Here is a 14,813-nt window from a genome sequence, read left to right as displayed (position 1 = left end):
ATCTTCTAGGTCTTCAGTGTAATGGTACTCTTAGCTCAGAAATCTATTACATACAGGAAGGTAACTGGCAAGGTTGTACTGCTGGCTGGAAGTGAGCAATGATGTGTTCCAATGCCTACCTTGGCTAGAGAAGGCCATAAAAAGAAGAATTTCTCAATTCAATTCAACTAACATTTATCCAGTATCTACCATGTACAATGCAAGCTACTAGGCACTAAAAGTGTAAAGGGGAGCAAGAGGAAAGGAATAAGCATTTATATAGTACCTACTATATGCCAGACACCATGCTAAGAATTTTTTACAAATATCTCATTTGATCCTTACAACAACCCTGAGAGGTAGGTGCTATTATTATCCTTATTTTATAGTTGAGGAAACTGAGGCAAACAGAGTTCAAGTGATTTGCCCAATGCCACACAACTAGTAAGTGTCTGAGGCTGGATTTGAACTTAGGTCTTCCTGACTTCAGGCCCAGGTTCTATCCACTGTGCCACCAGCTCACTCAGAAGTTGAAAATGGAACTGTCCGTAGTGCTTAAAATCTAATAGAGAGATAAGCATCAGATAAATAACTATAATACAAGAGTCAGGGAGATAAAGATCACTCTTACCTGAGAGACTTCAGTTAAGGCTTCAAGAAAGAGATGGCATTTGAACTTAACCTTCAAGAATAAGAAAAAAGTGGGAATGGGGAGACTGCAGCAAGCTAAGATTGCAAATTAGAGGCAATCCAGATGAACACTCTCAATATTCCACTCCAAACAACTTTAAAAGAATGCTTCAAATCAAATTTTAGAGCAGCAGAGGCCACAAAATGTCAGGATGAGACATTTTTCTAGCCTAAGAAAACTGAGAAAGTCAGTGGGAAAAGTTGGTGACATCAGGATGGAGGCCTGTTCAGAGCCCACACATGTGACATCTGCTGTTGTGGTAGCAGCTTTGAGAGTTCTCAGCCCAGAGACAGTAAAAAGGTTGGACAACTGGTCAAAAAGAGATTACAGGGAACCTTTTGTTGACAGTTGGTACACCTGGTACCAATTGGCAACTCAATTGCCCATATACATTTTTGGGTTGTAATTCCAGGGTGGAGAAGAGTGCTGGGAGTTGATCACAAGGGAGCAAGGGCCCTGGTCACAGTTCCAAGACAAAAAAGAATGCTAATGCTTGTGGCTGCAGCAGACCAAGGGACCTTCCTGGGTAAAGATCAACTTGCAGACCTGAAGAGCAGTGACCATATCTTTTCCAGGATCATAATACCTTGGAAGCAGACCCCAAAACCATCTATGAAAATAGCAGCATGGGGGCAGATAGGTGGCACAGTGGATAAAGCACTGGCCCTGGATTCAGGAGGACCTGAGTTCAAATCTGACCTCAGACACTTGCCACTTACTAGCTGTATGACCCTGGGCAAGTCACTTAACCCTCATTGCCCCACACAAAAAAACAAAAGACAAAACTTAAATGCAGAACATATAACCATATCCTTAAAAAAAACTAATTATGGATCAAAGAATATATAGGAAATAGTAGAAATTTTCATAAAAGAAAATGATAACATGAAAATAGCAGCATGAAAAAGCCTGAAGCCTGGGACAGGGTCTCCCCAAGTGAGCAGAGCCCAACTTTAACATAAAGTTCAAAGTCAAGAAATAGGCTGGGAAATGAGCAAAGAACAACAACAACAACAACAATTTTTTGACCATAAAAAGCTGCTCTGGTGTCAGGGAAGACCAGACCCCAGAAGACAACAATGTGGAAAAAAACATACAAAGAAAGCATTAAAGAAAAATTCTAATTGGACCCAAGTCCAACAAGAATTCCTAAAAGAGTTAAAGAAAGAGATGAGTGGTAGAGAAAAAAATTGGAAAAAGAAATGAGGGTGATATAAGAAAATTATGATAAGAGAATTAATTAGCTTGATAAAAGAGATAAAAAATGAAGAAAATAACACCTTAAAAACAGGATTGGTCTAATGGTATAAGAGGCACAAAAATTCACAGAAGACAAGAACTCCCTAATAAACAGAATAGGACAAATGGAGAAGGAGATACAAAAATAATTCCTCAAAAACAAAATGGGCCCAATGGAAAAAGAGGTACAAAAACTCACTGAAGAAAAATACTCCTTAAAAATTAGAATTGGGTAAATGAAAGCTAATGACTCAATGAGGCATCAAGAAACAATAAAACAAAGTCAAAAGAATAAAAATAGGAGAATAATGTGGAATATCTTATTGGAAAAATAACTGATCTGGAAAATAGATTGAGGAGAGATAATTTAAGAATGATTAGACTATCTAAAAGCCATGATCAAAGAAAGAGTCTGGAAGTCATATTTCAAGAAATTATCAAGGAAAACTGTCTCAATATCTTAGATCCACACAGTAAAATAAAAATTGAAAGAATCCACTGACTACCTCCTGAAAGAGATTCCAAAATGAAAACTCCCAGGAGTATTATAGTCAAATTCCAGAGTTCCCAGAACAAGGAGAAAATATTGCAAGCAGCCAGAGAAAAAGAATTCAAATATTATGGAGCAAGTCAGGATAACAAAAAAATTCATAAGCTTCTACATTAAAGGATCAGAGGGCTTGGAATATGATATTCTGGAGGACAAGTAGCTAGGATTATAATCAAGAATAACCTACCTAACTTAAGTGGACTGATGCTGAGTGAAGTGAGCAGAACCAGGAGAACACTGTACACAGTAACAGCAACATTGTGTGATGATCAGCTGTGACAGACAGCTCTTCTCAGCAATACAATGATTCAAGACAATTCCAAAGGACTCATGATGGAAAATACTCTCCATATCCAGAAAAAGAACTATGGAATCTGAATGCAGATTGAACCATACAATTTTTACTTTTGTTTTTTTTTCTTTTTTAAGGTTTTTCCCTTTTGTTCTGATTATTCTTTCACAACATGACTAATGTGGAAATATGTTTAATTTGATTGTACATACATAACTTATATAAGATTGCTTGCTGTCTTGGGGAGGAGGGAGGGAGAAAAATTTGGAACTCAAAATTTTATGAAAACCAATGTTGAAAACTATCTTTACATGTAACTGGAAAAATACTATTAAGACTGGGGTGGGGGGCAGCTAGGTGGCGCAGTGGATAGAGCACCGGCCCTGAAGTCAGGAGTACCTGAGTTCAAATCCGGCCTCAGAAACTTAACACACACTTACTAGCTGTGTGACCCTGGGCAAGTCACTTAACCCCAATTGCCTCACAAAAAAAAAAAAAAGACTGGGGTGGGTGGAAGGATAGTTACCAAAATAGAAGATTTTCAAGCATTCTTGATCAAAAGACCAGAGCTTATGTTTGGCTTTTTTTAGTGAGGCAATTGGGGTTAGGTGACTTGCCCCGGGTCACACAGCTAGTTAGTGTGTTAAGTATCTGAGGCCGGATTTGAACTCAGGTCCTCCTGACTCCAGAGCCGGTGCTGTATCCACTGTGCCACCTAACTGCCCCAAAATTTGACATTTAAACACAAGACTCAAGAGAAGCATAAAAAGGTAAATGTGAAAGAATAATCATGTGTCTCAATAAAGTTAAATTGTTTAAATTCCTATATGGGAAGGTGATACATATAACTCCTAAGAACTTTAACATTAACAGTACCATTAGAAGAAGTCTACATAGAAAGGGAATGCAGGAATAAGTCAATTATTTTGGAATGATATCTTTAAAAAATGAAGAGGTGAGAAAAAGGAAAAGAAAGAAACACTGAAAGAATAGGAAAGGGAGAAGTAGAATAGGGAAAATTTTCTCACATAAAAGAGATGCACAAGGAAGAGCTTTTAGGGTGAAAGAGGGAAATGAGATGGGGAAATGGTGGGCAATGTTTGAACCTCACCCTCATTAAAATTGCTTCAAAGAGGGAAAATAACTATATACACACTCAGTTGCGTATAGAAATGTAACTTGCCCAATAGAGAAATAGAATGGGAAGGGGATAAGAGAAAGGAAGCGGGATGATAATGGGGAAGGCAGATTAAGGGAGGCAGTGGTAGACTTTTGAAGAGGGACAGGAAAAAAGAAAAGAAAATGGGATATAGGGAAAAACACAGTAATAATAATTGTGAATGTAAATGGGTTGTGCTCCCCCATAAAAATGGAAGTGGAAAGAAGAATGGATTAGAAAACAGATCCAAAAATATGTTGTTTGCAAAAGACACACTTGAAACAGAAAGACACACAGAGTTAAAATAAAAGGCTGGAACAGATTCTAATATGCTTTGGCTAAACTAAAAAAGGTATGGATATGTGAGATTTTAAATTGGATATTAGATCATAAATCTCCCCTACTTAACCTTTCCCTTAATTTATCTCCCAGACTAGTAAATGGAAGAAGCTTTTGGTTTTCTAGATAGACCTTTTATTGTTATGGTAGTCACAAGGTGATGTTGATTAGAAGGATAGGAAAGTAGAAACACAATACAAATCGTCTTAAGTCTAAGCTTAGTCTATATTCCTTATAAAAAACTCACCAAAACCGAAGGCCACCTTTAGAGAGAGAGAGACCGTCTGTGCAGCGCAGTCAGGAGGCCAGCAGAGCAGAAAAAAGCCCCACTTCCGTTCTCTCCTTGTCTTTTAAGCTCGTACCCCGGAAGTCGAGTGCGTAGCAGGCAGTCTGATGTGCGCAGCAGGCGGACTGTTGGTCTCCTCCCCAAAAGGGTGGTCCTTCAAAAACTGGCGTCTTTCAGTTATCCTAACCAACTGTTAAAAACCTTTCATATTTTTTTTACTACGGGTAACAATCATGATCTTAGACAAAGCAAAAGCAAAAATAGACCCAATTAAAATGGATAATCATGGAAACTACATTCTTATGAAAGGGGACATAGACAATCAAGTAATATTGATTTTTACATGAAGTTTCTCTGATAAAAGCATCATTTTTCATATATACTACATATAGAACTTTGTCAAATTTAGAATAAAATAAAAGCCATTCTTCAATTGATAAATGTTCTGAGGATATAAACAGGCAGTTTTCAGAAGAAATCAAAGCTATCTATAGTCATAAAAATTCTCTAAATCACTATTGATTAGAGAAAGGCAAATTAAAACAACTCTGAGGAATCACCTCACACCTATTAGGAATGACAAATGCTAAAGGGGATGAGAGAAAAATAGGTACACTAATGAAATTTTGGTAGAATTGTAAACCAGTCCAACCATTCTGGAGAGCAACTTGGGACTAGGTCCAAAGGGCTACAAAACTGTGCATACACTTTGACCCAGAATGTGAATACTAGGTCTATACCTCAAAGAGATCAAAGGGAAAGGGAAATGACCTATATGTACAAAAATATTTATAGCGGCTCTTTTTGTAGGGTCAAAGAACTGGAAATTGAGGAGATGCTCATCAATTGAGGAATTGCTGAACAAATTGTGGAATATGACTGTGACGGAGTATTATTATGTTGTAGGAAATGATGAATTATGAGGAGAGTGGTTTCAGAAAAACATGGCAAGACCTATATGAACCGATACAAAGTGAAGTGAGAAGAACCAGGAGATCACTGTGTACAGTAACAGCAATGTTGTAATGATGATCAACTATGAAAGACTTGGCTTCTTTGATCAATACAATGATCCAAGATCATTGTACAAAGGGTTCAAGATGAAAAAATGCTATCCACCTCCAAAGAGAACTGATGAAGTCTGAGTACAAATTGAAGTATAATTTTTCTCACTTTATTTTTTTTGCTTTTTTTGTTTGTTTGTTTGTTTTTTTGCAGGGCAATGGGGGTTAAGTGACTTGCCCAGGGTCACACAGCTAGTAAGTGTCAAGTGTCTGAGGCCGGACCTGAACTCAGGTACTCCTGAATCCAGGGCTGGTGCTTAATCCACTGCGCCACCTAGCTGCCCCCATTTTTTTTGCTTTTAAAAATATGGCTAACATAGAAATATGTTTTACATGATTTCACACATATAATGGATATTATATTATTTTCCTTCTCAGTGGATGAAGGTGGGGGTGGGTGGGAAGGAGAAAATTTGGAACTCAAAATTTAAAAAGAAGAGAAAGTTAAAAATTAATAATAAAAATTTTTTAAATTTTTAAATAAAAATAAATTTTTAAAAGAATAAGGAAAATGTCGACTAGCAGAAATAGGCAGGGAATCCTTTGAAGAGTGGGGGACTGTACACAAAGGCATAAAGATAGAAGAGAGCAGGACAAGACCAGAGAACAACAAGGAGTCAAGTTTTGATGAAGTGTAAAGTATGGTAAAGGGATCACAATGAAATGATGTTGGAAAAGTAAATTGGAGTAGGATGTAGTAGGTCTTGACTTTCAAGTTAAAGAATGAAGGTAAAATAAATAGGTTTTGACCAATGATTGGATGTAAGGGTAGCATAGGACAGAGAAGAGGACCAAGGTCAGGGAAAGGAAAGGATTAAGAACAGTTCTGAATTTTTTGATCCTGGGTGACTGGGAGGATGGTGATACCACCAAGAGAAATGGAGAGTAGAAAGAATAGTAAGAAGAATAAAAATAGTAATTTAGAGAAGTAGGAGGGGAAACAGAACAAAGCAGTGATGAGGGAGGGCTGCTTAACAATATTGTCAACAATCAAATACTCCAAAAAAGATTGAGGCAGGAGAGAAATGAGAAAATTTTAATTTGATAACCAGGAAGTCACTGGCAACCCTGGAATGAGCAGTTTAAATGAACAGTAGGAAGCCAGATTGCAGGGGATTAATGAGAGCCTAGATAGTGAGAAAGTGGAGGCGGGAAGTGTAGATTATGACTACTAGAAGTCTAACCATAAAAGGAAAAGAGGAAGAGAGACATAGGATTATAGCCTGAGGGGGGTAGCAAAATCAATGCTCTGTGTGTGTGTGTGTGTGTGTGTGTGTGTGTGTGTGTGTGTGTATTTTTAGGAGACAATAGATCAGAACATGCTTGCAGTTAGTGAGAAGGAGCAAGTTGATTCGGAGATGGGAGTTTAGGGAAAAATGACTTATAGGATAGGATCCTGGAGAATATAAAAGGAGATAAGATCGAGAGCATAAATAGATTGGTTAGATGTTTTAAAATAGGGTAGCTAGGTGGTTCAGTGGATACAAAGCTGAACCTGGACTCAGAGGACCTGAGTTTAAATTTGGCCTCAGACACTTACTACCTGGAGAAGGAAATGGTAAATCATTCTAGTATCTTTGCCAAAAACAATCCCAAAAGGGGTCATGAAGAATTGGACACAACTGAAAAACAACTAGATAACAACAAAAGATATTTTAAAAGGAGGCTTATATCTTTTGAAATAAAAGGAAAGTAATAGAGAATGGTAGGAAACAACCTTTTTATATTCCAAAAGGGATGGAGGAGGGGAGATAAGAGAGCTTTCAATGGACAGTAAAGGAAAAGAGGTCATCTGCTGAGAACAGTGGGGAGAGTAAGGGTTTGAAGTGAGAAAAGATTTGGAAATGCTGCCATGGAAACACTGAATCTAATATAGTATATTACAGAACTAAAAATACAACTTGACATGAAATGAAACTATCATTATAGCAAGGTGACTAGCAAATTCCATTTAACATTCCAAAAAGTATTCCTTACTTGTATACTTCAAAATCATTGTAAACTTGACTCATTTCTTGGGGGTTGTTGTCTTCTCTTTGAAAAGTAATGATAATTTCATCACCTACAGAAACACATAATGGCAATGGGGGAAAAGACATAGAAAAATATTATATTCTTGATTGTTCAAATTAATCTTTCTTCATCTAGCATAAAAGTATTGCCATTAGACAAGTATTCTAAAACAATATACTGTTGATATAAAGAAAAATTCTGGCTATGTTATATGGTCTAGATGTCTTAAAGAACCATCTTCAGAATTAGTGCTGGAGTAGAAAATAAAGTGATTTCCCAAGTCCTAAAGATGTTAACCTGGTTTTAGTAAAAATAAATAAAACCTACTATATATGGAGAATTTCTATTTAACTTTGATTTGTGTCCCAGTCTTCAGGCTTATTTCTAAATCTCAGTCATTTATCTACCCCACATATGTTCTCTGGCTATCTCTGCTTACTGGAACAATAATATGAATAAACTGCAAAGATTTACTATTTCAATTATTGAGTTACAACTATCATTCTTGCTTATAAGTATCTGGATATTTTTTTAAACTTCAACAATTTAACAAACATTTATTAAACTTCATAACCTCTATGGTTTTTTCTAGTTGTAAATCTATGATCCTTCCAGGCAAAACGTTATGCTAGGCACTAGGGATACAAAAACAAAAAGAAAAAAAAGTCTCTGCCCTTAAGGAATTTACATTCTACTTTTACTATTATATATTTTAATCCTTCATTGTAATACCTAAACATATTTTTTGGTTACCACATTTCCCTATGGATACTCATGTCCCAGATCCCAATACTAATTGGCACAGAAGCATTAACCTGTTCTGTTTTTTCCGACATGGGTCTGTTCACTCCTCCCTAAGCAGCCTTATAGCACTCCACTCTAAGGGGCTCACCAAAATAAATACTTATTAATTGGCTGATTGGCTATATTGATGTTGGACTTAGTGCAGATGCCCAACTCAAACTTCTAAGATAAATTGACCCATCATCCTCAGGAGTGGGAACTACAGATTGCACCACCATACTCATTCTATCTAAACACTTAGAAGAACAGAGTTCTTAAAAATCAACAGTTCATTTCTTTTTTTTCTTTTTTCTTTTTTTTCTTTTTGAAAGGTAATGAGGGTTAAGTGACTTGCCCAGGGTCACAGAACAATTCATTTCCAAAAGGGATTTTTTTCCTTTAGAGTCAAATATAAAGGTAGGTGCTATTTTTTTTTGTTTTGGGTTTTTTTGTGAGGCAATTGGGGTTAAGTGACTTGCCCAGGGTCACACAGCTAGTAAGTGTTAAGTGTCTGAAGTAAGATTTGAACTCAGGTCCTCCTGACTCAAGAGCTAGTGCTCTATCCACTGTGCCACCTAGCTGCCCCAGGTGCTATTTTTTTTTTATCAAAAGTTATAAGATGGGGGCAACTTGGGGGCACAGTGGATAAAGCATTGGCCCTGGATTTAGGAGGACCCAAATTCAAATCCGACCTCAGACACTTGACACTTACTAGCTGTGTAACCCTGAGAAAGTCACTTAACCCTTATTGCCCCACCAAAAAAAAAAGTTATAAGTTGATGTCATGAGAAAAGCCTCATCTAGTTTTTATTTTTCTCATTGTTATTTAAATAAAGTATTTCAGGTTTATTTATGTTTCTTATATTTTGCAATACAAAAGAAAAGTTTATCTAGTAATAGCATTACTATAAAAATAGTCAAGGTTTTTGCCTTTCCAAGGGTTTAATCACTAAAGATTAATTGTTTAATACTTCAAGCATCTATAATTTTGTCACTGTGGGCTATCCCCTAAACTCAGAGAGATCTTAAGCCCTTTCTCAAAGAGTTTACATTCTATGGAGATAAACAACAAGTACATATGTAAGTATATACAGAATAAATATAAAATAATAAGAATAGAATAAATATAAAACTAAAATAAAGCTAGTTAAAAAGGAGGTAGTTATAGAGAGAATACACTAGCTGGTGTGAAGAGCAAGAAGGGCTTCCCATAGAAGGTGGTAACTTCTTAAGCTGGACCTTGAAGGAAGAGAAAAATTCTAAAAGGCAAAGGTGAAGAGATAGTGTGTTCCACGAATGGAGAATAGGCCTATGCAAAAGCATAGAAATGGAAGATTGACCCTCATGTGTGAAAAACAGAAAGAAGGCCAGTTTGGGAAGACTAGCTTATAGAAAGAAAGTAAGATATAATAGGATTGCCTCATATTGTGAAGGGCTTTAAAAGCTGGAGAGAGGAATTTTTATTTTATCTAGAAACAATGGAGTTTATCGAGTAGGGGAATGATATACACTTAAGGAAATTCACTTTGGCACAGTATGGTGGTTGGGCTGGGATGGGGAGAGATTTAAGAAAGGGAAATCAATTAGAAGACTTGCTACAAGCTAAGTGAGAGGTGATGAAAGCATGAACTGAGGTGGTAGCTGCATGAAAGAAAATAAGTGGTAAGTGATGAGACATATTGTAGAAATAGAAAAGGGATGAATTGGCAACTGAATGGATAGTGGGAAGAAGGAGAGTGAGGAGTCAAAAATAACACAGAGCCCATAAACTTGGGCAAAGGGAAAGGCGGTGCTACCTTTGACAGAAATAGGGAAGTTTGGAAGTGGGATGGTTTTGAGAGAAAGAAAATGAGTTCTTTTGTGGTTTACTGAGTTTGAAACATCTCTTGGACAGCTAGTTTGAGATGTCCGTCCTCTGAGACATACATTTTTGTTAATGCACTTGGGGGGGGGGGCAGGCAATGAGGGTCAAGTGACTTGCCCAGCGTCACACAGCTAGTAAGTGTCAAGTGTCTGAGGCTAGGTTTGAACTCAGGTCCTCCTGAATCCAGGGCCTGTGTTTTATCCACTGAACAACCTAGCTGCCCGACATACATTTTTATACATGGCAAACATATGGATTTGTTTTGCTTGACTATGCTTATGTGCTACATGGATCATGTTTTTCTTTTCTTATTTGGTAGGGAAAGAAGAGCTACCAGTAGTGTTACTAAAGGGGAAAAAATAAAGAAGAAAAGAGAGAAAAGAGAGTCACCAAATCATTTTTAATGCACAAAAGAAAATATAAGGAAGTTCTCAAGGAAACAGATAGGACAACTTGAAAGTAATATTAAAATTATTATGTACTTTTTTTAAAAGGCAAGCTATACATAATAGAGATGTATAGCTTCACATATGATCCTCTTTTTCTATTCTGTTTGACTATGATAAGATTTTCTTCTTTTAGTTTTATGAAATTCAGAGTAAAAATAAGATAAAATAAACATCCATTCTCTTTATACTAACATTCAAAACAAGCAATTCATAGACTATACAGTATATATATATTAATAAGATAAGTGAACAGACAAGAATTAATCAATTCATTTTTAACCTATAATGCTATAGATACTTTTGGGGCGGGGGGGGGGGAGGACAATGAGGGTTAAATGACTTGCCCAGGGTCACAGCTAGTAAGTGTCAAGTGCCTGAGGTCGGATTTGAACTCAGGTCCTCCTGAATCCAGGGCTGGTGCTTTATCCACTGCGCCACCTAGTTGCCCTATAGATACTTATTTACAGAGATATTTATGGCTCACTAGCTTCTGTTTGCAAATTTTACCAATTTTAGGTGTGAAAAAAGCAATCTGTCAGTGACATTTAAATATCAATACACCATTGTACACAGGGTGTTATCAGTTCAGTTTATAAGATTCTTCTCCAATCTCTTTCCTCCATCCTCTCAATGCTCTACAAAATGGTCGCTACAGCAAGTGAAACTTGTCTGAAAGTCAAATGAAAATGTAGATATGGAAACCATCAGGATAGAGAACAAAAGGCCCACATGAGTAGAATAGATCACCAAGAGTGAGGGTATAGAGAAAGAAAAGGGGACCCAGGATGGAGCCTTGCAGAGCACTTATACTTAGAGGTCAGGATCTGTATGATGATCCAGCAAAGGAGATTGAGAAAGATTTATCAGACAGGCCGGAGAAGATCTAAGAGAGAGGAGTGTCACAAAACTCCTTCAGCTATGAGAATGGAAGAGGAATTGGTGTGGGAGATTTCAAGAGAGAAAATATTTGGGAAAAGGATTTGGAACTGGGAAAGAAAATCAGTTAGGATGAATAAAAGGATTGCCTTGCTCCAGTAAGGGTCCAGTTAAGATTAGAAAACAGAAATCTGTCATGGTCCTGGTCATCATGTGCTTGTGTAACTTTTTCTATCTCCATTCAGTAGCATGTTATTAGGAGCTGAGAAGGAAATTAGGAATAATACCTACTTTAACAAAAGGTGATAGAGCCCCGGCCCTGGAGTCAGGAGGACCTGAGTTCAAATCTGGCCTCAGACACTTAACACTTACTAGCTGTGTGACCCTGGGCAAGTCATTTAACCCCAATTGCCTCACTAAAAAAACAAACAAACAAAACAAACAAAAGGTGAGTGAAGATAGGACAAGAGAGTAAGAGATTCAAGAGCGGACCATAGTGTAGGTCAACTAAAGGGCTGAGAGTTAGGAAAGGAGGACTGTTAAACCAGAGCAGAGGAAATAACCTGAGAAATACTGAAGGCTAGAGGTACTGAAGGTCATACTGAGGATGAAGAATAGGTTTAGAAGGAATAAAGAAAACAAAGAGAAAAGTGAAATGATAGAATGTGTTGATCAGATAAAGGAATTTCAGAATTCTTGATCATCAAGTAAATTATGTAAATCAAGTAAAATCAATTAAGGTAGAATACTTGTATATGATGAAGAGTTCAGAGGTATAATTTTCTCTGTGTATCACTGAGATGTAGAGGAGGAGGTCATGAGAGTAGATTGAGAAACTGAGAGGTAAGGGTAATTAAGGGAAAATGTAGCCTATATTAAGGTCCCCTCATCTAAGAGTAACAATTGTGGTATCAGAGAAGGCTGAAAAACAGATATTGAATTCCATTTGAAAAGAAGGAGAATGACCTGGGGTTGGTAGATAATTGCAACCTAAATCTGGATTGAATGATAAATTTAGGTAAAGTGAACATTAAAGAAGAGGCTTCTTGATGGTGGCAGATGGAAAATCTAGAAATAGGAACACGGTGCAAGGAGTATTCCTAATCCCTTCTTCTGTACCAATGTGTTGGAGGGTATGAGAGAAGGTGCAACCAGTACTAGAAAGTATAGTGAAGGAGGCAGTGTCGAGGGCACATAGGAAAGACCCGGGTTTCTATGAGAGCCAGAAGATGGAAGGGGCATGAGAAGAGGAGAAACGTTTAAACAAACAGATGTTGTTCATTATGAGTGAGTGAGAATTACAAATGGCACAATGGAAAGGAGGGCAGAGAGGTCCTTAGAGGAGGAGGGCTGAGGTGGATGGAGATTATAGAATGAAGAGTGAAGGTTAGAGAAGGAGATAGTTTCCCCTTAGGTAATCAAGAATCGGTATCACTGGGATTTAGAGAGTAAAACTAAGTGGGAGATCTTAGGGAAAAACCTCCAAAGAGAGGTGATTATACCTTATTGATCAAGGAGCTGAGCCTCTACTTGGTTGCCAATCAATTGGGTTGTGTTGGGTCTACCTTGGTGACTTAGAGATAAGTCACACAGGACATTCCATCTCCCATGCCTGGAATATACTCCCTCCCCACCTCTGCCTCTTAGAATCCCTAGTTTATTTTTTAATTTTTTTCAGGGCAATGAGGGTTAAGTGACTTGCCCAGGGTCACACAGCTAGTAAGTGTCAAGTGTCTGAGGCCAGATCTGAGCTTAGGTCCTCCTGAATGCAGGGCTGGTACCCTCATTTATTTTGAAGTTCAGCTCAAATGCTACTGTAACGATTGGAATGACGTCACCTGCTGGAAACTTACTGTAGAAAAGCTCCACCATGAGGTGAAGGTCTCTGAGGGCAAGACCATGCGTCTTTTCTTTGGCGTCAGGAAGTGACATTTGCTTGTGGGAAGAAGAAGGGGGAGCCTGGAGCTCTGACTTGCTCTCTTTCCTGTGGACTCTGGAGGAGAGCGAGAGCGAGGAAAGCTCTCTCCCTTTAATAGATAGATGAATCAGGCCTTTCTCTCTGTCTTTACCAAATTCTTATTCTCCTTAATAAATGCTTAAAAGTCTAACTCTTTCTAAAGCTTATAATTTATTGGTGACCACCCATTAGATATTTTAGACAGACTAGCTAGAATTTTAGCCTTTACACTACCTTCTACATGCCTTTTTCTGTTCTCCTTGGTGGCTAGTGTCTCCCCATCAATAATTTCATATAAACTTTCATAGGTACATATTGTTTTCCCTGTAGAATGGAAAGTACCTAAAGGAAAAAAAACCAAACCTTTATTTGTTCATATTCTCAGATACTAGCACAGTACCTGGCACACAGCGGGAACTTAATGAATACCTGTTAATTGACTGACTGATATGAGAACGCTGATGGCATAAGTTGCATGCCCAGATATGTACAAGTTTCCAGGACTTCAGCTTTTCATATATGTAAGTTCATTCCAGCTCCTCTAGTAATGCTCTGTGTCAAGGATGATTTTCCTGTCTTTTTATCGGTGATTTGAATGGAGGTATAAATGACATACTCATGAAATTAGTAGATAGCATAAATCTGAGATGGATAGCCAACACACTGGATGACAGTGTCAGGATTAAGCTAAAATGTGGGCTTGATCTCATAAAATTTAATAGGGGTTGTGGAAGCCAGTTTAACTACTTCCATTTTAAAAATATCCTTCTTCTGTGGCTTGAAGTGAAGAAGTGTGTGCCTCAGTATATTTGCTTTCCTCCTTTTGCCACAAATTGTATACTCTTGGGCCCAGGAAAATGCTGTCTGGCTATTAAAGCCAAGCTAATCTAAGTGACTCTTAGGTAACCTTTAAGTTCATGGATTTGCCCCAGTAACTTTCTGCAATTTATGACTGGATGTCTCAATCTAGAGACTGGGGAGAAAAATCTAAAACCAATAGATATCTTGACCTTTCCTGAATGCTACATGTTCTCTTCCTGTTCGTCATGTCCTAAAGAAGCAGCTTAGCCAGCTGTTTTCCCCCCTTTTCTTTGTTCCTTTTTCTTTTCTTTCTGAGATGCTGTAATTCTTTTCCATCTTCCCAAGTCATGCCAACTTCACTACCTGACAAGAGGTAGTATGTGGGGGCAGCTAGGTGGCGCAGTGGATAGAGCACTGGCCCTGGATTCAGGAGTCCCTGAGTTCAAATCCAGCCTCAGACACTTGACACTT

The 14,813-nt window shown here is 37.7% G+C and overlaps 1 protein-coding gene across 1 annotated transcript in view; it reads right to left on the bottom strand.

The window, feature by feature from the left end:
* Positions 1–14,813, bottom strand: part of MAP3K19 (mitogen-activated protein kinase kinase kinase 19) — a 59,336-nt gene that overhangs the window by 29,178 nt on the left and 15,345 nt on the right. The window contains 1 exon segment of the mRNA XM_043996768.1: positions 7,577–7,661. Coding sequence (XP_043852703.1) covers positions 7,577–7,661 — 85 coding nt within the window.

Source organism: Dromiciops gliroides, chromosome 3 (assembly GCF_019393635.1).
Source record: "Dromiciops gliroides isolate mDroGli1 chromosome 3, mDroGli1.pri, whole genome shotgun sequence".
Taxonomy (NCBI): Eukaryota; Metazoa; Chordata; class Mammalia; order Microbiotheria; family Microbiotheriidae; genus Dromiciops; species Dromiciops gliroides.
Note: the sequence above shows the minus strand (reverse complement) of the source record. Positions and strands in the feature narration are given on the sequence as shown.